Here is a 25938-nt window from a genome sequence, read left to right on the forward strand (position 1 = left end):
GCCTCAGGACAAATGGGCCCTAGCTGTAAGCATGTGCTTGAGCGGGGAAGCGGGGAAGCGGGGAGCAGCGCTGTCCTGTCTAACTCTCGTTCTTTTTTGTGCCGTGTTTTCGCGCGCTGGATTGTCAATCATGAAGCTCTGACTATCATAGGCCGTATGACCGCCGAAGAGTCCCTTGATTACGTCAAGGTCAAACGGGCGTTGCTGCAGCGGTTTCGGTTCACAGCCCAAGGTTACCAAGAAAAGTTCAGGAAGGCGAGGGCTGAGGATGGCAAAACAGGGAAACAACTAGCGGCGAGGCTTACCGGTTATTTTGATCACTGGATCGAGATGGCGAATGTGCAAAAAACATTCGATGCTCTTCGCGATCAAATGATCGGCGAACAATTCATCCGCTGCAGCCATCCCAAGCTCGTCATCTTCCTGAAGAAGCGAGAGTGTAAGACGCTGAACGACCTGGCCGAGGCTACAGATCGTTTCCTAGAGGCGCAAAACCTCTCGAACCTTGGAAAGGTGTCCGAAGACGACCGCGATACAACGGAAGTCGTAATCGAATCGCGGAAGCAAGCGCCACCGAAATGCTTTGTGTGCAACCGCCCAGGACACCGTGCACAAGAGTGCCGTTACTCCATGAAAGAACCGGCAAGATGCGCTACTTGTGGTCGCCACGGGCATAAAACTGAGCACTGCGGACATGGATTAAGGGGAACAGAGCAGGTTGGTGCTTGTGCCCTCACTGAGCCCCGGGAAGCTGAACAGCAGTGCATCAAGCTCGACGACCCGCACGATGAGAATCCTGCTATCAAGTATTCGTGTGGCATCGTAAAGGAACATTCTTGCCTAGGGAAAGGAATGCCGGTAGTCAAAGGAAGACTATTCGGAAAGCCCGTCACCATTTTGAGAGACACTGGTAGCAATACCGTTCTTGTCCGACGAGACTTGGTCGCAGAAAACCAGTTAACGGGAAAAACTACCCGATTACTGCTCTTGGACAGGACAGTCAAGAAGCTCCCGGACGCCAACATCTACGTCGAAACCCCGTACTTTGTGGGCGAGGTTACCGCAGCATTCACTGAGTCGCCACCGTTTCACAAAAGCTTGCCCAGTTACCGGTCGACGAGCCTGAAAGACTTAAACGCGGCCCGAAAACCGAACTTCCGCAGAGCAGTCAAAGGAGAAGGCAAGACCATCCCAGCACAACCCAATGCTTCATGAACTCAAGGGCAGCGACCTGACCGCAAGCGACACCGTCGGCGCGGAGATGAAGCGATCGGCTGCAGCAGAGTCATCGATAGCCAGTCAGAGGGTCGCCCGCACGAAACCTCTGGCGAATACAAGGGCATCGACAATCCGGGGGCTGACTACACGAGTGGAGTTTAATCCTCGCCTGTCCCCCTCTCTTTTGTATATAGTGTGTGCTATTCAGTGGTTTTTGACGCGTAATTGTGGTCCTACATTGGTTTAGTGGATTTTTCTATACCCTTCGTGCGTGTTCTGTGCGGTGAAGTGTGCCGGTAGGACTGACTGAGCTCTTGTGGACTGTGCGCAAGACCTTTTCCACCGCTACTGCGAACTTTTTCCAACTCCACCCTGCCTTTTTAACTTTTAGAATAGTTGTTGCTCCCCAACAACTTTCTTAGACCCGGGGTCATTGTCATGAAGTGCCCGTGGACGAAGAGGAAGAGGAGACCGAGCGCGCAGCTGCAACGAGTGCGTGCAGAAAAATCGAACCAGGCCGGTGATCAGGGGACGCCTGTGACGCGCTGGGCTTGAGAGCGCGGCCCTGTGATCGTTTCGGGGAAGACCCGGAGCGCAACCGCTGCTGTTCCCGAGAGCCGTCCGCCGCGGATCCCGACAACCCGTGGGCTGGCCGTGCTTGGAGCTGGTGACGCGCTGGGCGAGAGAGCACGGGTCCGGATTCACCTGGAGGTGGAACCCTCCGCTCACACCTGCTGCTACGCCCTCGAGCCGTGACTCATCGGAAAGGTCGACGATGCCTGCCCGACGTCCCGCGCCTGGTTAGGATGAGGCCTAGAACCGGTCATCGAGCCAGCCTCGCCGTGCCGTCCTCGTCGACTCCGCGCGCATCGGGACTTCAACACCTCGAGGGGCTGCGACAAAACCCCGTAGGACGTTTACTTTCTTTATTGCGGACATTTACGTTAGCCTCTTGCCTTTTTTAACGCTATCTTTCGTCTCACGTAGTTGCTTTCGTGCCCTAACTTCTGCTTGTTTCGTGTCATGCATAAAGCAACGTTACTTGCACACGCACTGGCCACTGACTCGTGACTTTGTGGGGATCCTGACGCCCAGGCCGTTGCGCGATCACTGGGTTTGTGCCATCACGCGGCGCTTTTCCCCTCTCTCCTCCGAAATTCCGGCTCGTCTTGGCGCCTCTGTGTAGAGCCGAGCCGTCTCTCAAAGTCTTGCGTGAGGTGAAGCCTGCAGAGACCGTTGCGGCGATAAAACACTGTCACGCAGCGGGCGCTCCGCCCTGGTAGCGGACCTCATTGGTCCGTTTGAACGATGCCCGAACCCGACTCTCGCCGGGGACGCGAACGCGCGCCCTGCGCGGGGGCCCGTTCGGGGAGACGCTTCCAGGACGCCGAAGGCGTTGGCCGAAGGTATGTGACGCTTTCTTTACCAGCCCGCTGCCTGCAACCCTGTTGCGCCGGCGAAAGCCCACCAGCCCTTCCGGCTGCGGCCCGTGCCTAAGGCTGCTCCTGTTGCCCCTACGCTTGCATATAGTAAGGCCGTACCTACCACTCGACGAACACGCCGTGCGGTACGCGCCTGTGAGCGAATGGGCCCCGTCTCCCTCGCTGCTGCGAGCCGATCCGGCCAGCACGGCGATGCGCGCGCGCACAACGTGCGAGCACCCCGGAATTTGCCCTGACAGAAGAGCCCACTGGCTCTGCGCCGACGAAACGTGCGCACTTGCGCGTGGCGCCCCATCGCCCTTTCACCTAACGGGAAGTACGCACCTGTACTGTAAATTATGTAATTGGGTCTGTAAAATATGTGGCTAGAATGTTAGTATAAAATAAACGTCTTCCCTCCGTACCCTGGGCATATTCCTTTGTCGCCCCTTTCTCCACCTGCCCAACAGAGGCGGTGTTAAGTTGGCGCGACGGCGTTTCAGTATCGCGAGCGTGCTCAAATAGCTCGAACCCGCGGTGGTTCCTCGCAGTGTGCATGAATGCCTGCCTTGTGCAATGCTAGGGTTATGCATATTGTGAGGTAGAGAGAGACCACAACTTTCACGCCAATCCTTGGCCCATTCATTACAGTATGTACGCAAACGGTCTAACAAAAGTGAAGAGCCTTTAATACTACTGGACTCCAATGGAACAGAACTACAAGCCGTCGCTGACTGTTTTGCCACGCAGTTCTCTTCCGTCTATAAAGCCTCTGACTCTAGCACTACTATCGAACAACATTTGGAAATCAACACACCCAATGCTCTGTCGCTAGATGAAAATCTCATCAGCGAATGCATTAAGCGCTTGAAACCATCCTTATCATGTGGTCCAGATGGTATCCCCTCAGCCATACTAAAAGCTTATAGCAGTATATTGATCCCAGTACTGACTAGCATATTTAATAACTGTCTGATTACTTCCACATTTCCAAGCATGTGGAAAATTGCTCGTGTTTTTCCAGTATTTAGGTCTGGCTCTAAAACTGATGTCTCGAATTATCGACCGATTTCTCTTCTCTGTGCCATGTCAAAGATTTTAAGTGCGAATGCACTTTATAAGCGACCCCGAACATTCCGCCGTCCGCATAGCAACAGCTGCGGGTGCGCGCGCTTTTCGTCTTCCTTAGCAACGGGGGGAGATGGGCGCGCGCTGCCAGGCCGCTGACATGGCACATACCCACGTGGGAGATTGGCCAGGAATAAGTGCGAATGCACTTCTTAAGCGAGCCTGAATCGTCGCGCTCGCATAGCGCCTCCTCTCCCCCCTCGCCTACTCTCCTAAAGCCCCTTTATTACTCTCCAGCTCGCAACACCCTCTCTCGGCGCGCCAGCCAGGCCACTACACTATATAAAAAAAAACAGCATCCGGCGCCAGGTTACGATCTGCGGACTTTGCGGCCGCAGCGCGACGCTCTACCGACTAAGCCACGGACGCGACGTTGTTATCAGTGTTAGTAACGCGCCTTATATCTTTAACGCATTCAAACTACGTCGTGAGCGGCGTGCGTTGGCGACTCAGCGGCGTTATAGCGGCTTGATAACTGCGTGGTGTACACGTGATACTACAAACCCGCTAGTTCTGCATTCTCTCACGTGACTGCGCCTCCTCTCCGTTCACTCCGGTCGGCGCTTCGCAGCTGCGGTGCGCTGCGGTGCGGTGCGCTCCTCCTCTCGAACATACACGTTAATTCACCAAGATTTCCGCAGAGGGACAAACGAGGCGTGTTAAGCCGAACGTGATCACGAGGGGGTGTTAATGTAACTAACGGGCAAAATGCCACCAAACTTCAACAAACTCCCCCTCATAGCATCACCCCGTGCTTCGCACTTCCTCATACTCCCCTTCGGGGAAATGCGGGGGAATTTTTTTTGAATTTGGCCCTTCACCACATACTGTCTTTTAATGTGAAAAACTCATTGAATAATAATCAACATGGATTTGTCCCGGGCCGCTCAACCGTCACTAATCTTGCCAGTTTCATGACGCAAATATCTACACCTCTATTCCAGAGAAGACAGGTCGACACCATTTACTGTGACCTCAGCAAAGCGTTCGATGTAGTCAGTCACTCAATGCTTATGGTCAAACTTGCTCATTTTGATGTTGACACCGCTGTTGTGAATCTATTGCATAGCTACCTTCGTGACAGATCATGTTATGTTGCCGTCAATGGCCAAACGTCCTCCTTTTACAAAGTGACCAGTGGTGTACCTCAGGGTTCGGTATTAGGCACACTCTTCTTTTTAATGTATGTTAACGACGTTTCTTCTGCCATTCGCAATTCTTCTTTCCTTTTGTATGCAGATGATATAAAGATATTTAGGGAAATTCATTCATTTAACGACTGTCGCTTGTTGCAGTCTGATTTGTGTTCATTTTCAGAATGGTGTAAAAACAATAATCTTTCTCTCAATATTTTAAAGACGAAAGTCATGAGTTTCACTCGCAAATCATCTAGTGTATCTTTTTTATACTCTGTCAATTCTGTGTCTTTATGTAGGGTTTGTGAGATCAATGGTCCCGGCGTTCTCTTTGATAGCACCTTGCCTTTTTCAGCTCATACTGAGCGTGTTGCTATGCGGGGTCTTCGTTCTCTCGGCTGTGTTTGTAGAATATCGAGATAATTCAATTCTCCTATGCCACTCCGCAAATTGTACACCGCAATATGTCTTCCTCAACTTGAGTATGGGTCTATGATCTTCAATGGCATCTCTAATTCCTTAAGTAACGTAGTTGAGCGTGTCCAGAAAAACGTTCTAAGTGTTTACAACCATCGCTTCGCTAAAAATGACTCTGGTTCGTGTTCAAACACCGTTGAACTATTGTCACTGCCTTCACTTCGCCGCCGGCGAAATCGCGCCGATCTCTTCTTTCACGGTACTCGTTCACGGTACTATATCCTGTCCTATACTGATCAATAGTATTAATTTTCGGATTCCGCGGAAGCAAACAAGAGAGAGCAGGCCGTTTCTTGCAACTACCCGCCTCTCTCAGCACTCAACCCTCAACAGGATACAAAGTCTTTATAATTTTTATTTTCTTGACCTCGGTGTTTTTGATGGGTCACAGTTATCGTTTTCCTCCAAGGTTTCTACCGTTAAAGATAACATCACATGTGCGATTTGTCCTATCCTTCTCTTTTAGTTTATCTGGCGCATTGTTGTATGTATGTATGTATGTATGTATGTATGTATGTATGTATGTATGTATGTATGTATGTATGTATATTATCTGACTTTTCGTCATTATCATTAGCTATTTCTCATACTGTGTTAATCTACTTTTGTCCTGTCGTCCTAATATTTCTGTGCGCATTGTGTCTGATAGTTTTCTTCTGAACAGTCATCTTGTTCTATTGTGTTATTCTTAGTTTTTTTGTTTCTTTTTTTTTTGTGCGCCAGCATTAAGACCTCTCGGTTGTTCCTGGGCACGTTAAATAAATGATTGATTGATTGATTATTATTATTATATTATTAATATATTAGGCTGATTGAGACAGCGCTTCACAAGGTCTTATCAACTTATGTACAAAACGTCCTTCTACATAACCAGCATGGTTTTATATCGGGAAGGTCGACAACAACATATCTCGCCTGCTTCATGGAGCAGGCCTCCGCAGCAGTTTCAGAGAGGGGCCAGTTGGACGTTGTATACTGCGACCTGAGCAAGGCATTCGATGTTGTCTGCATCTCGTTGTTACTTAATAAGCTATTACTGTCTGGTATTGATGCACCACTCGTGGCATTGTTGTGGAGTTATCTACACAATCGGTTTTGCTATGTGAGTGTTAACGGCAAGAAGTCCGCTATGTACAGGACAACAAGTGGTGTGCACCAAGGCCTTGTGTTGGGCCCTCTGTTGTTTTCTATTTTATGAACGATGTGTCAGCTGCAATCAAGAAGTCTTCGTTCCTAACCTCTCCTGACGACATCGAAATATTCAAACGTATTGAGTTGAGTCCGCCCAGGACTGTGTTTACCTCAACAAAGATGTGTCCTCGTTCTCTAAATGGTATTCAACCCGCCGCGGTGGCTCAGTGGCTAATTCCCGGCCGCGGCGGCCGCTTTTCTGAAGGAGGCGAAAAGCAAAAACGCCCGTGTGTACGAGATTTCGGCCCACGTTAAAGATCCCCAGGTGGTCAAAATTAATCCAGAGCCCTCCACTACGGCGCGCCTCATCGCCTGCGCTGCGTCGGCGCGTTAAAATCCTACAATCAATCAATCAATCTAAAAGTTATTCAGAGAATAGATTAAATCTTAATCCAAAGAAAACAAAGGTCATCTCTTATAGCCGAAAAACAAACATTCTTTACTTTCCTTACACCGCTGACGGCGGCCCCCTGTCTAGAGTTGTTAGTATCAGAGACCTTGGAGTGCTCTTTGACAGCGGCTTAACTTTCTCGCCCCATGTCGATCAACTTACTTGGCGGGCTCTTCGCACTCTTGGTGCTGTATGCAGATTTTCACAGGACTTTCGGTCTCCTAATTCATTCCTGAAACTATTCGAAACACTTTGTATTCCTCAACGAGAATATGCCTCTGTCGTGTGGAATGGAACCCGTCATTCTAAGAGCAAACGTGTAGAGCGTGTTCACACCAAATTTCAATCAATATACAGGCATTGTTTTTCCTCTACGCCTCCCGAAACTGCCTTAGCAGTATCCAGATCCCCATTACCTGTCTATCTGAGTTGTCGGAGAACCCGCTTAGATCTTCGTTTTCTATATAAACTGCTTCACGGTATTATCTCCAGCCAGGAACTACTTGCACTGGTCAACCTTCGTGTTTCGCAAAAAACAACAAGGTTTATCCCCCCTTTCTATAATGTTACAGCACTCAACACCAATGCACTCAAGCATTCAACACCCCCTCCAAAGAGTGCAGCGTCTCTATAACTGTCACTCTGGGAAACTTGATATATTTCAACATCCCCTTCGGGAGTTTGTGACTGGGTTGTTAGCTGCGATACAATAATTCTTTTCGGCACAGTTTTTTTGTTTATGTCGTTTTTCTCTGTACAATGTCTTCATAGTTCTTCTTTCTTGTTTGTAAGTCCTATATGTTCGTGACTTTGTGGCTGTAATTGCTTCATTGACTTGTCATATATTATGGCATGCTACTTGCCGTCCATCGCACCCGATTTATTTTGCCTCGGGGTGCCACAGTGATGTGTCTGGTACTTTTCATCTTCTGTTGCTGTAATTTAATAGATCAGTTCCTGTATTTTGTTCATACATTCATTTGTAATTGAAACTTAATATTTTCGCGTATATCTTGGAATATGTGTTTATGTCTGCTTGCTTCACCCAACTGCTGTGACCATTGCTCCACATACTTTTGCCATTGATCCACCATTACAGTTTCTCAATCGTCTAATGTTGTTTGGAATACCTTTTTATTGTCCTTTGGGTTTATTTTTATTGCTTTTTTTATTCGCTCGTCCTTCTCGTTGAATGTTTATATTGTGAGCTTCTGCTGTATATTAGTGCCGCATTTTGTCTTCCGAAGTGCTCCAGAACCAAGGCCTCGGCTGTTCCTGGGCACTCTAATAAGCATTGATTGATTGATTGATTGATTGATTGATTGATTGATTGATTGATTGATTGATTGATTATCATTTTGAGATGCCGTTAAAAACTACCTCTGCAAACAACCTTGATACAAGAGAGACAAAACCGGCGGGTCCTCAATAATTATTTTTCATAGCTTTCTCTGGGTAGAGTGATATGTTTTGCGTTTTTGAATGCTTGTTGGGCCTTCAAAGCATTCAGGCATCCTAAGAATAACTCCTCTAGCTTTTTATCATAAGGGTTGCGCAATGCATCACTGATCGGCTGTAATACGTTGTCACATGCAGCTTTGTCTTTTTTCATTCTTCCCAGAGCTACTGCCACCTCAGCTGTAGTTGGCATAGCAGTGAGCTGTCAGCTATTTTGCCAATACATCTTTACACTTTTGGCAATCTACAATTCTTCTGCATTTTTCTCATTCTATATCCCGTTCTCTTTCCTCTCCCTTCCTTTCTGTTATCCCGCCTTCCTTATCATTCATTCCCCTCTCGTCCTTCTAATTCCCTATCTTCCCCAGGATCCTCCTTCCCCCTCCTCCTATTCTTCCCTCATGCCCTTCTCACACTTCCTTCTAAACCCTCACCCTCCCAAATTTTTTTTGCCCCAACAGGCCCGGGGAATGTTTTGTCAGACAGTAGAAAATGGCCTAAGTCAATACGGAGTGCGGTCGTGGGCGCGAAACCGCGATATGCCCTGTAACTGATGTCCCTGTAATAAAATTCACGAGACGTCATTAATTGAGAATGGAGCCCCAGCCTTACATTTGCGAAGCGGGAACCATAACTACTGATTTGGAAGGACGATGGCGGGGTTGTGAATGCCCATTTTTTACGCTATAGAATGTCAAGCTGGTAGCGTATTTATTATTAAGCGCGGTGTTTTCAAAGTGTTTTCAAAGTGAAACGTTTTTTCCCATTTATTACAAATTCAGTAGCCGGGCTGGCGTTCTTTCCTCCAATCAAAAGGGCTATCCATTACGCATAACTGCTGCCGTTGGCTTAAAAAGCGCTGCGCGCACGACGATTAAAAAAAGTTATAGCGCGACTTACACAACCACAGTAAAGAAGGACAACGGGACAAGCGCTAACTTGTAACTAACATTTATTGAGGCATCGTCTCATATTTATACATGTATTATCAGAAACATGCGAACTTTGGTACACTACATGGAACGCACCAAACAGAGGGCATGATCAAAGTGGCGTTTTCAAAAACTCAAACTTGCTGGCACGCAAAAGCCCAGAAGTATCCCCGACGCACTCGCCCCTTTCTGCGTAATATAAAACGCTTCCAAGAGCTCCAACGTCACTGTATTATCACTCCGGCCGAGAATTCCAATCTAGTGAAAAAAATGTCTCCATTTTTCCGAAGGACTGACAGGCCTGCAATCTTCGCAACGCGCGGGTAAATGCGCGCGCGTATTATTGTTTAGAGAAGAACTGTGCTCGCGTGCCCGGACATTCACAAATCGGCCCGTCTGGCCGATGTAGGCCTCCCCGGATGAAAGCGGTATCTCGCCAGCGCGCACGAACACGCCCTTACGGCTCCACGGTAGCCCACGAAAAACCCAAAATTACCCAGAAAAAGTCTACGTGATTTCACCAAGGATCGTAATCTTGAGCTGGATGTGAGATAGCCACAAAAAATTCGTACGAAATATTTGGACATAGAATGCTTTGAATTTAAACCGGCCGATTCGAGAAACGTTCGGCTGCAATTGTTGTGCATTTATCGAAATGAAACAAAAGACCTTATTGCTACGTACATACACCTCGCATGCCATTTCTGGTAATGCCAAAAATTCACCATTCGTTCCTGTTTCTAACAACGAAGAACGCCCTTAAACAGTATTAAAGGCGAATAATTTCTATGTTAAGGGTCCTATTACGTTGATATGCGAGCGTGTTGGAGTATTCTATGTTGACGATGACTTCCAAGTTTGTTTTCTCAAGCAAACGGGAAGGGTTTCAGTTCTTGAGCCCGTTTTAATGAAGTAAGACAATTGGAATGAACTGAAAAGAGTTGCTGTTGCACTTCAAGCGGGGGCGTCGAACGACGTCAAAGCCGGTTTTCGAGAGCAGCTGCAAACCTAAGCTTTGCCAGGAACACTATGCAGGGTTCCCATTCCTCACAGGCGCCTTATCATCTACTCGGCGGTTTGGATGCTTGTTTTGTGGTTTCGAACGAATAATCAGCTCTACGTTGTATGTCTGATTTCAAAGAAACATATGCCGTTTGCCTTCAACTGCTAACCTGGGTTTTTTGCTTACAACAACGACACGAATGTCGGCGTTTGATTCTTTTCGATTCATTGGTGCTTTATTCATCACAAAGAACAACATACAATTGGCGTATACAGGAGGAGGTCCCGAAGTCAAAGACTGCAGGGGGACCTCCTATAATACAGGCATCAACAAGTAAATGTTTTAACAAACAGTGTTTACAGTATTATGTTGAAACATACAAAACATATATTACAAAACTGAGATTGCACAATTAAAGTAAAAAACCAAACAAAACACATGATAAAAGCAAACACGATGAACTCAAATTGACTGAAGATGAGCACGTAAGCTATCCTTCAAGGAGAAAATAGTTGAAGCCCTTTTTGCCAGGTGAGGCAAACTGTTCCATTTGTAAACAGTAGAAAAATGCACAGCTTGCTTACCGTAATAAGCTTGAGCTTTAGGAAGTAAAACATTGTTATGTAGGGCAAAACGAATGCACCTCTAAGTGGAAGCTGGTTAGCCGGGATAATTTCGATAGGAAGCCTACGGCTGAAGAATTTAAATATTATGATGCAAAGAGAATACTTCACCAAATTAGAAACCGATAAAATGTTATGCACACGAAGCAACGGTAAAGAACTGCAACGGAAAGGACTATGAGTAATGATTTGTATGGCTCGATTCTGGCTATGTTGCAAGGGGTACAGGTGCGTCGGGTATGTTTTGCCCAAAGACGATATACAATAAGTAATGTGAATATGAATGAAAGCATAGTACAATGAAGTTAGAGTCTTCAACAAAAAATATGGACAAACCTTAATTAATGTTCGTATTTCATATGCTGCTTTTTTTGTTAACAAAGATATGTGTTTTTGGAGATGTTTATCAAGCTCAACGCCTAAAAATGTGCCGCAGTCGGAGCAAAGAAGTTGAGTACCATTTAGGCAGATCGAAGAGTTTTCCGGGATTATTTTGTGTTGAGATCCAAAATAATAAATCGAGATTTGGACTAGTTAATCGTTAATATGTTTTCCCGACACCATGCAGCTAAATTATTACTATCAGCATTAAGCATCAGAATTAGCAATTCTAAATTCATATCAGTTGTAAAGATAGTGGTATCGTCAGCATAAAGTACACCAGTAGAAAATTTAAGGCATTGCGGAAGATCATTGTAAAGATTGAGAATAAAAGAGGACCAAGAAGAGATCCCTATGGTAAGCCTATATCCGTTAATTTGAATTCGGAGTAAGTACCAGAAATGCATACAGTTTGTTTCCTATCGAATAAATAACTTATTATTAGGGTTAGGTCAGGGCCGGTAATTCCATTTGCAATTAATTTTTTAAACAATATGTAATGGTTCAGAGAGTCGAAAGCCTTGGACAGGTCAATAAACAGTGTACCAATCAGATAACCCGAACAAATGGCTTCTTTAAATTTTTCAGTCAGAAATATTAAGGCAAGTTCAGTGGAATACAAAGCCCTGAACCCGAACTGATTCGGCCGTAGTATGCCAAGTTTTTATATATAACTTCTTTGCCTGAGAACAAGTAGCTTTTCGATATTTTGCTAAAGAAAGATAATGCGGCTATGGGGCGGTAGTTTGATATGTGAAGTCTGTCCCCTTTCTTAAACACCGGTGTTCGCTTGGCGTTTTTTAAACCGGCTGGCAATACACCAGTCTTAAAGATAAGATTCCCAATGTGGGCGAATTCTTCAGAGACGAGATGCGCAATCAACTTCAAGCAATATGAAGGCTTGAAGTTGTCTAATACCGGACCCTCGGTCATTTAAATTGTGGATAACCTATGCACTTCTTCAGGCGAAGTGGGTAAAAGAAAAAAACTGTAAGGCAAACGTTGAAAATGCCCCAGCAAACCACGTTACGTCGTGCAGATAACCCGGAGACGTCAGCAATCGACATTGCAGATTCCCAGGAGATGTACCGTTGGGGTCGGCGTTACATATATTCAACGTTGCTACAACTGCAAAAAAACCCATCTAAATCACACGAAGGATAACGTAAAATAGACGTATCATGGCACTTTTATATTCTTTTTACGGGACGTTACCTTAGTGGTACGTCTTATGGATATTCTAGTGGTAAGCGTGCAAGACGTATATAGTTGTCTGTTCTACATTGGTTTTCTGTCGCTGGCACAATTAGTTGGTTATATTCATGACTTGTGTACGTTAGTATGATATTGTTGAGATGAACCTGTATGCCTGAAATTTACATTCTTTATACATTATTTGGGAGTTTGGCCAGCCCCCTTTCCGAGGTTGCCTACGTGTTGTGGGGATTTATACTTCGAATACATGTCTTACTAGCTAATCAGCACTTCTTTGCTGTTACTTGTCACCTGGTTTCTAGGTTAATGTGTTTGTAATTATGAAGTGCTGCATACTGCATGAAGTCTCATATGTGAAGTTCCAAGCTGACCACACACTCTCGCAGAAGCACACGAAGCACAGCTCTAAACAAGAAATGTCGCATCGAAAACAAGAGGCAGTAAGTAGCAGCAAACCAGTCATGATCAGCACAAGCGCCCTGGACACTAAGGCAACCACAGTAGCGTCATCGAATTGTACCATACAGCACGGCTGTACAGGCCTCGTGCGAATAAACTATCACAGAAACAATTCAAAAATCAAACTAATTAAAATGACAGTCTCCCATCCTATCTGTAAGTACCTGCAGCTGGGTAGTAAGAACGCTTTCAGAGTACACATAAAACACAAGAGTTCAGGTAAAACAGTTTATATTGATTTCCAAATTATGTAATATGCTTTCGCAACACAACCACTTTAATTTTCATTCCTATCTGCCCCTGGCCCACAGGGTACAACTTGTACAATTACAAGAATAGTACAAATATTCATGACTATAAATAAGTCACACACAGCAGAAAGGTTGACCAAAATAGGAAGAAAAGCAAACATGTAAACCCAGGATACAAACACAAGATAGTTATGCAACTTGAAATATCCCACATTAAAAAAATTGGGTGAAAAACAACGCAAGAAAAGTGTTCAAACAAAGAAATGATTGAATGGTTGTTATAAAAACACAGCAAATTTACGAAACTAAATAGTTCACATCTAGTGAAAAGTTGTGGAACAATAAAACAAAAGTTCCTAGGAAACACAAAAGTGGTGTTGAGTGGTGGTTGTGAGTGCCATATAAAGTTAAGCTGCCTTAAACAAACCAATATCTAGGGAAATGGTTATGATCTATAGAAAAGGTGTGTATAAAGAAATGACTGTACGGCGGTTACAAGAGCAGTAGCAATTTACGTGATGAAATGATTCACACTTAGTGAAATGGCAGGACAACAATAAAACAACAAAAACTTTAGAGACAACTTATTGAATTCTGGTTAGGAAAACAAAAAGTTACTCTATTTCAATATTTCACACAAAGTGATATGATTTCGGAACAAACGAAGAAACGGGGAACACGGAAATGATTGAATATTATTTAAAAGAAGACAGATTTACATGACTACGTGATTCACACCAAGTGATACGCTCACAGAACAATAACACAAAATAAAAACGCATGGAAGCACGGAAATAATTCAATGGTGGTTCAATGGTGCATGCCTCCGTCATCAGTTATGGCAGGGATTCTTGAACAGTTTGCTTTCTTCATTGTGGTGCCAAAAACTGCGAAAATAGTTGCAGACCGGATGGTTGGAAAGTGAGTAAAAATGTCATGGTCCAAAGGCTGAAAGAAATTCAATACCGCTTCTAGGAATAAAAACTAAGAAGCCGAAGGTTGTCGACAAAGCTGATATTTGCGCAGGATGTGACTGACAACAAATATCTGGGCCCTATACAGTGTCTGGTGAAAGAATTTGATGTCTGTAACTACACGAAGATATCTAGATACACACAATGCAGGATGCCACTCGCAGGTGGAAAAAAGCGTGTTTCCTGTTTCCCAAACCAGGAGAAGTCCTGCGCCAAGTTGAGCGTCAACAGTAGCTTGAGCAGGCGCCTTGTGCAGACTGTTGCAGTAGCACCTCCCTTGGAAGCCAGTTCATCAATCTAGGCATGGGTACAGGAAAATCTGTGTTGTTATTACAGCTTTTTAAGACTGGTATAATACAGAATGGCCGCCTACCATTGTCCCTGAAAAAGACCGTGTGTGACAGCTGCATCCTACCGATACTCGCCTACGGGGCAGAAACTTCCAGGCTAACTAAAAGGGTCTAACTTAAATTAAGGACGACCTAGCAGGCAATAGAACGCTAGAAGATGGGTGTAACATTAAGGGAGAGGAAGAGAGCGGAGTGGATATAATTTAATGTCAGCACTGGCACTACTAAGGCAACCTTAACACTAAATATGACAGCTAATGTGAGGTACCACTATATATAAGAACTATATTTCGTGAACCATTTGAGGACATTTTAGCCCAACTACAGCTCCCATCTGAACTTGCAAAATATTTTTCTGTGTCTATCCTAACCGCTTGGTGAATTGATGTGACAATATACACACGGATGAAGCCATGTCCACAAAATGTGGCAAAAGGAAACATGCACAAACCCGGACAGCGTCACTGCCATGGACATATACTTCCTGCATCAGAATGGCGAGGTGGGCTAGTTGGAATATATGCATAACTAAACCTTCAAAAAGCACATCACTGAAAAAGTCTTCATGTTGTCCTGTTCGCTTGTCCTGCTAGGCCTACATTTTTAGTTGAAGTATACGTTGTACAGCAGGAAGCATCGAAGTAGTGCAAGACATTTTTACAGCACAATCACATTCACACATAGTCTAAGTTGCACCAGTCAGCAGCCTGCAACATGGAAGTTATTGGCAAACGACAGGCCCGGCAACAGAAGCATACTCTGCCATAAACCTGCGAAATCCCAAATGCTGTGTTACTCTGATCACCAAGGTGTGTTACACACTAAATTCATTAAGCTGAAAATTCTATAAGTGACAGAAATTTAACAGCCGTTTATGAATATTTTTACTAGATTCTGAACGGTTAATTTACGTTTGCGATGCAGCAGTAAGAGCACGAAGCACAACCAGCGCTGCTCATACTACTGTACCAGTTACGACATGCGTGTAGTTCTGACGTTAAAAATAAATGCGGGCTTCAGGCACGTTGTTCATTGCAACATTTCACGACCCAACTGAGCGTTCTAAAAGAGTGAATACTCAATCTAAACGCGAAAAAAGCATCCAGATGGCATTTTAATCTAATGCTGTAGACTCGAAATTCACTCGATTTATTATTTTGTTTTATTGCTACACGCACGGCAATCATTCAATTTATTGTGCACGTTTTTTAACCGAAAACTATTATGACGAAAAAAACGGCATCTGCAGAAACGAAACAAAAAACAATATCACGCTAAAAGTACACAATGTGCGTGTAACCTATACACGCTTATATTCGCACACTCCCCTATATTCGCACACGCACTTATATTCACACTCTCCAGCTTCACTTATTTCATTTCATATCAAAACATTCGCCTAGCAAAATAGGACAGAACACAAACACTTCACCAAACACCGGGCTAGAAATCGCGCGAGAATTGATTCGGTTTACAAACGCAGCAGCCAGGTACAAAGGTCTACCGACAAATCTCCGCAACGCATAAAGCGAGTCCCTCATATCGTTAGGGCTAACCGCTTACGCAAACCGAAGTTCGAGAGCAACTGTACTACGTTAAACACATATGACAAGAAAACAAGGTTCACTAGTACTCACTTACCTCCACTACTTGGCAGTATTTCTTCGTCCGGTAGATAAATTCATGGTAGTCAAATCACGAAATAACGAAAATTGAAGGCGTGCACACCCGTGCCGTCACCGGCCTATAGCACGCGTATCGATACGGAGTGCAGTTAATACAGCTGTCGAACGATCGGACTCACCTCGCAGCGACTTCCTGTCTCGTGTTCGTCCGAGGAAAAAACTAGTTCCTGAAGACACCCACCTTGATAAAGCGCGTTGCGAAATAGATGCCCAAGTTATTGGTAAATACTGATATTAGTTGCCAATTATATACAAGAAGAGCTTGAGCGTGGGTATTTTTTAAAGAAAAAAGAAATTGTACCGACAATCTAGATTACGGCGTTTAAGGCAATTTCAGGGTCTGCGGTGGTAATACAGCTGCCGTGGGGTTGTGGGTGCCGTAATTTTACGGTTTGTTCTGAGGCCGCAACCACTTGCAGCGTATCTTCCGCGCTTTGGCGCGTCGACATCGCCCCGCGTTGACGGCATCGGCAAAATGCACGGCGACGTGAGCTGACGCGGGAGGAGGAGGAGGAGGAGAAAACTTTATTGAACAGGTAGACCGAGCTTCGAAGTGGGCGGGGTCCTCAGTCCAGGACTCAGTTGGTGCGGCCTGCCGTCTTCGCCCTTTCAGCGAGCCAAAGCTGCTTACTTAGGTCCGAGCTGGCAAGTTCACTCTCCCACTGCTCCTATGTAGCTACGCCGATGTCTATGCTGCTCGCCAGATATTAGCGTCGACGCAGCGCCAGAGCATCCGAAAGCAGGCGAGAACGTCCGGATTCCATGTCCATCTCCTGGTTTGGGGTCATTACGTTCGCAGAAAAGAATCATTTTTTAAGTGCGAATGCACTTCTTAAGCGAGCCTGAATCGTCCGCCGCCGTAGTCCGCATAGCAACAGCTGCGGGTGCGCGCGCTCCTCGTCTTCCCTAGCAACGGGGGGAGATGGGCGCGCGCTGCCTGGCCGCATTTTTGTTGTTGTTCCTGCTGACATGGCACATACCCACGTGGGGGATTGGCCAGGAATCGGGCGTGAGAAGGGCTAATGCACCCGCTTAAAGGAGTACTGACACGAAATTTCAAAGCTGAGATCCGCTCTAGCAATCAAGTACAACGACAACACAAATAGGTGTCTGTGAATAAATGCATCTTTCTTTCTTTGTAGTTGTGTGTGTGTGTGTGATCTCTCTTTCGCGAACATTACCGAACCGCGCAAATTCAACTCGTGCATTCGCACTTTCACATTCTTCCCCTCGGGGAAATGCGGGGAATGTTTTAACGTGCGGTAATTTCGTGCCTTGAGGCAAATTACAAGCTATTTCTGTTCGAAAGTGCGCATCGGGAGATCGGGGGTTTGGGAGAGCTTTTTGCGAGTTAAATATGGGAGCTCTGGCTACATCGCTTCTAGTGTTAGCATGATGGGCTTGTCTGCAAGATCGGTGCGTAACGAGCAAAGTTTATCAACGCCAGAAATCTAGCGGTGCATTCAATTTCATTCGCGGCTAACGTAGCTTGCATAGGGGGAACGATGAAGCGCTATAGCTTTTCTTGGCTTAAATAAGGGAGCTTTAGTTACATCACGTGCAGTATTAGCATAATTGACCTCGCCTCCAAGATCAGTGCGGAAGAAACAAGGGTTAGCACTGCTGAAATTTGCCAAATACGATCAAAACGAATCACCCGACAATATTCGCTGGCAGCCCCTGCTAGTGTACCAAATTCTTGGGTCCACGCATTGTTTTCCGGCGTGGTCGAGTGGATTGGAGCTTAGGTGCTGGTGTTGTGTTTTGAAAGTCTATGGTTCGAATCTTGGCGAAACCTCACGGATTTTTTAAATGCAGAGCATTTCTTAGCCTCTCTCTTCCTGCGTCTGACGGTGTCAACAGTTTCGCGTCCGCAGCAGGTGCGCCTCGCCTTCCCTCCTCTCTCTCAACAGCAGCTGGCGCGCGCATGCTTCGTAGTCAGCCCGTTCGCTCCGTCGCGGTCTCGGCCTAACAGGTGCGTGATAGCAGCGCGGTGGGTCGTGGAAGGGCGCGCGCTGCTTGCGCATGCGCGCTCTCCCCCCCGTACTGCTCTCCCTCTACTGCGCGTGCTGCAAATATAGCGGCTAGCGGTCGCTCGTGTTTCAGTCACTGCGTTGCTCCTTCCTTCCTTGGTTGACGCTCGTGCCCACGTTTACTCGTGTCTGCTACTCCAGCATCACGGAAGAAGCGATGGAAGCAACACTGCCTTCAATCAGTACTGAGGCCCCAATGCTCTGCATTTACTCGTGTTCCCCTCGCGGGAAGGCGCGGGAATTTTTTTTTAGTTTTTTTTGCAATGAGGGTGTCAGCGAAATTGTTTTCAAGGCAAAAAAAGGCAGAGTACCTTGCCGTTTAACCTACAAGTGGCGTTTCACGGTAACCTTAGTTTCAAGGCCGCCCCGAAATTTGCTTAGCTCACACTTTGAATTCATGAAACGGCAGTCCGTACGTAATATCGAGGTTAAATCAAGTAGCAAGTAAAGTTGTGCTAATTGCGTCTTCGTTCATCGTCCTATCCTATTTTGTTCAGATTTGACGGCAATGGCCCCAACCCCACCAAAAAAAACCTTACAAGGCTCGTTGGACACGTTGGTTGTAAACCAATTCTGCACTACGTCCCTGCCGCTTTCCGTGAGGTTCGGTATTTGGCTACTGTTTTGAAGGTGAAAGGTTCAAAGCAATAGTGGTGGATTACAATACTTGCACAAAACCCCTCGGTACAAAACCCTTACAAAACACATACAAAACCCCTGGGTAACTTCAAAATAGTACGCCTGCGGAGAGTTTGAAAATAAAGTATAGCAGATATCGCTAAAATAAATGTAACTGCGATAAACATGTTCGAAGTAAAAAACGGACATACCAGCACCATCTGAACAACGTCAGCAAAATATGTCTAAATACCATCCCCAAATAAAGCAGCAGCAACATGAGAGTACGTCTTTGGCAAAGATGAAAGAACGTCCGCCATTAAGGTACCAGCAACGTTATCTCAACATCCAAAGATTTTCATTAAAATATTGCACGTTGTACGGATGTCTAATAGAGGTACTGCGGGGACATAGACGTTCGGATCTTTTTGGGACGTCGCCGAGATAGTAGTGGTTTGCTGGGATCGTGTTGAGCGATTTAGGCGGAAGTGGTTGTTTGGGTGTGCAAGAATCTAGAAAAGCGTTTGCGATGTCAGATGGGTTGTCAAACGTACTGTTGGCTCAATTTATTTTTGTTACGGAAGGATTCACCGATGTTTTATTTAGGAAGGAGTTTATAACTTTCCATTGCTTTCGCACGTCATTCCCCGCACTGGTTTCGCACTCATAGTAAATTTTTTCAGCGTATTTGAGCAGCTTGCACAATACTTTAGAGTACGTTTTGTAGCGAGCTAGCAGACGCCAATTAAATGGTTGTTTTTTAGTTTTCTTATAAAGAGCTTCTTTCTTTCTAGGACATTTCAAGAGGTTACCTGTTAGCCATGGACTATGTGGAGTCGCAAATCTTTCCTTGTACTTGACCGTGGTACATGGTATTTGAAGAGCATTAGACAAGGTAGAGGTGAATAGCTCGAATGCCTTTTCCGCGTCGTCCTAGAGCAGAAATGCTGACCAGTGAGTTTTCCCGATTTCTTCAAGAAATAAGGGCGCGTTTGGACTCTGTTTCGTGAACAGCATACGTCGTTCCGTTTAGTTGAATTCCTTTGCATGATTTTAAAGCATTGCAAAAAAAATTAGGGTCAATTTCCGTAAGAAATCGGTGCAAGGAACGAATAAGTTGAAACATGATCTAGTGTGTTACTAAGGACGCAAACACGCACGCACAATCTTCCTAAATCTGCTCTTCACATTTGCAGCTAGCAGACTGCTCGCCAAAGACCCTTGTTAGGAGCGGGGAGTATTAGGTGGGTCACGTGATCAGCGGGGTGACCTTTGTCAGCCCCCTACGAGGTCGTGCTGTCACCAATAATTTTGTTTGTCCTGAAATGTGGAGCTGCTAATACATTCAAAATGACAGAACAATGACAGAACTTGACAAATAAACGTCAAGGTTGCTCTCTATCACTCACAATAAAAACATGTTGAACTTTGTTGTTTTGCACCTACAAAGCGCCAAGTCTATCGTTCTAATTCACACCTGCTCCCTCGTGCCATCAGATCCATGATAGCGTAGCTCTCGACTAACATATATTCGTTCAGTGGAAAATTGCGGTTACGCTAATCCTGGTAGTTTTAAACATTATTATTTTGTTTTTGTGCGTCCGTGAGATATGCAATACGCCATGATCGTCTTTCCATCATTTTTCACCCGGGTTTCTCTTTGCGTTTATTTTTTTTTTTGGTCCTGTTTATGAGATTTGGTCGTGTTTTATGATACCACACTTAACGATGCCCTCAGTATATTATTCCAAGTTTTGCCATTTTTCTTGCTGACCCTGTGTAGCTTGTACACTGCTCTATGCTGTGAATCGCATTTTAATAATCATGATGCAGGATACAGATTTTCACGTAGCATTGGAACAGCAACAGCTGTTCCGAAAGTTTGACGAGTTAAATCAGCTCGCTGCGACCATTTTTGGTAAAGAGACAGCCAAAGCCGAAGTGTAACCAAACAGTGACCGTACGTTCGAAAAGCTTCAATTTATTGCGGACACGCTTAGATAGAGCTACGAGAGCTGAGCTTCAAACTAGCGCGATGAGCGTAAGTTGAGAAGCTCAGCTTCTCTTCGCCAGGTTCTCTTTGTCCCGCTGAGCTCCAAATAAGCAGTTTCTTCGTAGCTACACCCTTGAGCATGGCAGTAGCTTACCTTTCCAACGTCCAGACGTCAGTGAATATCATCAGCAAACCAGCGCGTAAGCTTACTCCTTCAGAACCGCGCTTGTAAAAAAGCAAAACTGGCAAACGCAGGCTCAGTATCCCTAGAGGCGTGCCTGACAACATCGTCAGGGGAAACTTCTCTGGCGCTCTCACTATTTTTCGTCTGGCTCTCTATGCCGAACCCATGTAGGCATAGGGCGCTGCCTGCGCCGGAAGTATCCATCATCCCCGATACGTAAGGGGCTACACTAGGAAGGTTCAACCATGCTAGGAAGGCTTCGAAAAACACAAACAGCACTCTCTCACCTGAGAACGATCTGGTCGCCCCCGGGTAGTAGTTGGCTGCCACCTCCCATGACTAAGCATCTCAACTCTCGGCACTCAGTCCCAAGCACCTGTAGAGCAGCTGTCCATGGTGGCGGTACAGCAATACAACGATACAGCAGAGGGTGCTAAGAATATTTGGGACCGGACAAGCCGCCTTTAGAACTTGATCCTGGCAACGTTCACCGCACGCACTCGGTTTAGCGAGGAAAGTTTAGCTGTACTAGAAGAGGAGCTCTGATCCACTAAATGGGATATTATAGGGTTAAGGAAAGTCAGAAGGACAGGAGAAGGCTTCATAAAACTCACTATCGGGCATACTCTGGTTAGTTGTTCGGCATAAAAATTTTAGCCTGCTCATTGGCGTTGTCTACAGTCCGCCCAATTGCGATATAGTGGTACTGGAAGCTTTGCAAGATTTTTTGCTCGAACAAAACAAATTTATACCCATATTCTTGCAGGTGGTGATTTAAATCTGCCAAACATAAACTGGGATCACTTTTGCGTTGCAACACCCTGCCAGCACTCCGAATTTCTACTTCATACAGCCTTTTCATGTAGCATGACCGAATATTTAAAGACGCCTACGCGTGTCACTGCAAGCACGAGTTCGATTCTGGACCTGATTTTTGTTTCTGAGGCCATTTGAAAGTTTAACACAATTGAAGTTCTACCAGAAATATCGGACCATGAACTTGTATTATTCAAAACCAACATGTTGTGTACACTTTCGGCTACCCAATTACGTAGATTCCTTGATTTCAATGCTGCTTCGGACGAAAGCATTTTGGACCTCCTCGAGGAATATATGACAAAATTTGCAATGAACATTTTCAAAATCACTGTGACGTTAACCAGCTATGGTCGCACTTTAAGACAACCGTTCACAAATGCATCAGTTCGCTCGTTCCGAAGAAAGTGAAAAAAATACACAGCCGAAGTCCTTGGATACCACGCGAAATACCGCGCCTAAAACGCAAGATAAAACTCCTGCCACGCTCAAAAGCACGACCACGTTGCACTGTTCTGAACAGCTTCCGCGCCGACCTGTGCAATAAGATTAAAATCTCCAAATTTCATTTCTTCGACGCAAAACACACAACTTCCTCACTACTAGCCCAAAAAAATTTTGGATGCACCTCGTTGAAAAAAAAGAGAAAGTAACAAAAATATAAAATCAAGGACGCGGACGTGACTGACGCCAGCTGCATAGCGGCAGCATGTAACGACTACGGGTGACACGCCTCCTGATTTCCATGCGAACGATCTCGAACTGCGGGACTTGATCATAACAGACGAAGGCATCTTCTGAGCTCTCCTTTTTTTTGACACACAAAAAAAAATCGGCTGGGCCGGATGAAATACCTAAGGCTTTTATTCATCAGTATGCCGAGTTGTGTTCCAAATACTTAGAATTAATATTTAGGCAAAGCCTGTTGCAAGGAGAAGTTTCAGTAGCTTCGAAGAAGGGCAAATTGGTGCGCATTCATAAATCGGGCGATAAACATGACGTGAAAAACTAGCGCCCCATTTCATTGTTATGTACAGCAGGCAAAGTTATAGAACACTTCCTTTTCAAACACCAAAGTTCTTTTTTGGAGAGTAACCACTTTTTTCATCAAAGCAACACGGTTTCCAGAAAGGCTTTTCAACCACTACACAGTTAATTCACACTACTGATGACTTTCTGAGAACACTTCGCAAAGGTGGACAAATTGATGCGATTTCTTGACCTCCAAAAAGCTTTCGACCGAGTTTCTCATTCTCACTTGATGTTTAAAATTCGCCCAATCCTAACCAATGAAAGGATTCTTTGGTGACTTGATTCTTATCTATCCCACCGATACCAACACGTTCAGATTTCCGATAGAAATTCTACCTCTGCTCCCGTGCATTCCGGCGTACTGCAGGGCTCTGTCTTAGGACCACTCTTATTTTTATTTTTATTTATTTATTATTATTTATTCATTCAATATTGCCAGCCGCCCTTTGGCAGCCAGAGCAGGAGTGGTACAGTGCAGAGTACGAACACAGAGTTTACACGCGACCAGTAACACGGCCCGCGGTTCACAGGGAAGCAATAATAATGCAGTAAGCTTACAGAGTGTTACGACACACAATCGCACGAAATCAGTACACGGCCCACGATTCGCAAAGCAGCAGTAATTCTCGTTAGAAATGAAATGCCTACACGAGTATACAATAAAACCGGCAATGCTAGTCTAATGCAAAACACAACAAAGTACACTACGCGCATTGCCCAGGAAGTGCGAAAAAAAATCTGACGTTGCTATGTAAAGATAGGAAAACACTGCGGAAAAAAAGCGTGCAGTGTGCGTTAGTGGCATGGTGGAATACACGCTAACACGTGTATTCCATTAGTTCAACAGAACAGAAGGGGAAGAAGACTAGCACTTCAATCATACACAATTTTGAACAGCCGTTGAAAAAACATTTTGATTAGTTGAGTTAGTAACGTCGCGTGGCAAATTGTTCCATTCTGCTATCGTTCTCGGGAAAAAGGATAGATGGTGATCGTTTGTTCTTGTGAAAGGCATTAGGATTGTTTTGTTGTGCTTGTTCCGGGTGAGGCGTGACATGTTGAATTTCAGGTAGGCATTAAAGTCAAGCTTTGAATAACCATTGACTATGCTGTGTAATAATTTAGGTCGATGTAATTTGCGGCGGGACTCTAGTGTTGGTAGGTCAGAATGCCTGCGCAGTTCTGTCACGGATACTCGCCTGCTGCATGCGTTGCGAATAAATCGCAACGCTTTCTTTTGTACCCGTTCGAGCATCGCTGAATCCGTCTTTGTGTGTGGGTCCCAAACAACGTCTGCATATTCCAGCAAGGGGTGGACCAGCGTAGTATACGCAACGGTCTTCGTTCTGCTTGTACAGTGCTGAAGTCGGTGTCTCAGTAGCCAAAGTCTGCGCAGTGTTGATGATGTAATGTTTCGTATGTGTTTGTTCCAGGTGAAGTTTGATGTCATGGTTACACCCAAATATTTGAACTCGTTAACAACCTCCATTTCAACATTGTCAATTTTATAAGCATATTGAAGCGGCGCTTTTTGCACGTTATTGTCATTTGGCGGCACTTTGTTGTATTGAGGCTCATGTTCCAATCGGCACACCAATTTCAAACAGCTGTTAAGTATTTGTTGAGATCTTTCTGGTCATTTGCCGATTCAATAGGGAGATATACAACGCAGTCGTCGGCAAAGAAACGGAAACGCACCAGGCAGTCAAACTGTAAATCGTTTAAATAGATAATGAAAAGCAACGGACCTAAGACGGAGCCCTGTGGGACTCCAGAAACCTTCGTACGGGGAGCCCCTTCCGAGTGCAGACGAAGGGCTAGGAAACTTCGACGAAATAGTACAATACTATAAACTAGCGAGGAAAGTGTGCTACCCCCTGCTCACCTTCACCTTAGTAGGAAAGAGGAGATATTAGACCCGCCGCGGTGGCTCAGTGGCTAAGGCGTTTCGCTGCTGAGCACGAGGTCGCGGGTTCGATTCCCGGCCGTGGCGGCCGCTTTTCTGATGGAGGCGAAAAGCAAAAACGCCCGTGTGTACGAGATTTCGGCGCACGATAAAGATCCCCAGGTGGTCAAAATTAATCCGGAGCCCTCCACTACGGCGCGCCTCATCGCCTGCGTTGCGTCGGCGCGTTAAACCCCACAATCAATCAATCAATCAGATATTAGACAGTTTTAGTTGAGCGCACGCAGCAGCTCTGCGCGCGCAAGGAACTTGAGGAGGAGCGAGAGCGCATGCGCAGTACGTAAGCGGTAGCCGCGCGCTTTGCGTGCGCCCGCAAGTTTTGGATTCTTGCGTTGCGGGTTTTGCGGGCTTAGCGGGCCGTGCGCGAGCCCCCTCCCGTCCTCTTTCCGGTCGCTCTCGCCCGTGAACGAAAGGAACAAAGGAACGGCGTCTCCCCACAAACTGGTTTACGGCTCCTTCTGGCTAGGTTTACGTCTGGCGCTGGCCGACAACCACTTCTTTCGTTCGCCAATCTGACGTTCAGTGGCGCTGCGGGACACACAAAGCGCGCATTTCGGCGCTACTGGTTTATCCACGCACCAACTTCTGCGTGCGGTCAACTAAAACTGGTTCTTCGCGAGAACTTCGCTGCGCGCGCTAAGCTGCCCCTACGTGAGCGCGCAACTCTGTGCGTACGCTCAACTGAAACTGTCTATACTGGAGAAGGTTACAGACGGGGTATTCCAAAACCCCGTATTCTACAGTAAATGGCACCCCAAAGTATCCGATTCCATATGCAAAGAATGTCAGGGCAGAGCGGATCTCGTTCACATGGTCTGGACGTGTCCCTCCTACAAAAACCTCACAGAAATACTGCATCACCGGAGGCCCTGCTACTCAGCCAGGCCTCCAGCACTCAGAGAAAAGTCATCGCTCTCGCCCTAGAAGCCGCCGAATCGCAAGGCATTCTGGCTGACTGATGGGGGGAGTAGAGGGTGGAGGGAGACACAACCTTTTGTGCTTT

The 25938-nt window shown here is 45.7% G+C and overlaps 1 protein-coding gene across 1 annotated transcript in view; it reads left to right on the plus strand.

The window, feature by feature from the left end:
• Window positions 1-372: 372 nt before the first annotated feature.
• The window catches only part of LOC144158101 (uncharacterized), a 51646-nt gene continuing 26080 nt past the window's right edge, over window positions 373-25938 (plus strand). Inside the window, exon 1 of the mRNA XM_077688755.1 lies at window positions 373-546. Coding sequence (XP_077544881.1) covers window positions 373-546 — 174 coding nt within the window. The remainder of the gene's footprint in view (window positions 547-25938) is intronic.

This window comes from Haemaphysalis longicornis, unplaced genomic scaffold, assembly GCF_048455015.1.
Source record: "Haemaphysalis longicornis isolate Haplotype H1 unplaced genomic scaffold, Haemaphysalis longicornis Haplotype H1 scaffold_10, whole genome shotgun sequence".
Taxonomy (NCBI): Eukaryota; Metazoa; Arthropoda; class Arachnida; order Ixodida; family Ixodidae; genus Haemaphysalis; species Haemaphysalis longicornis.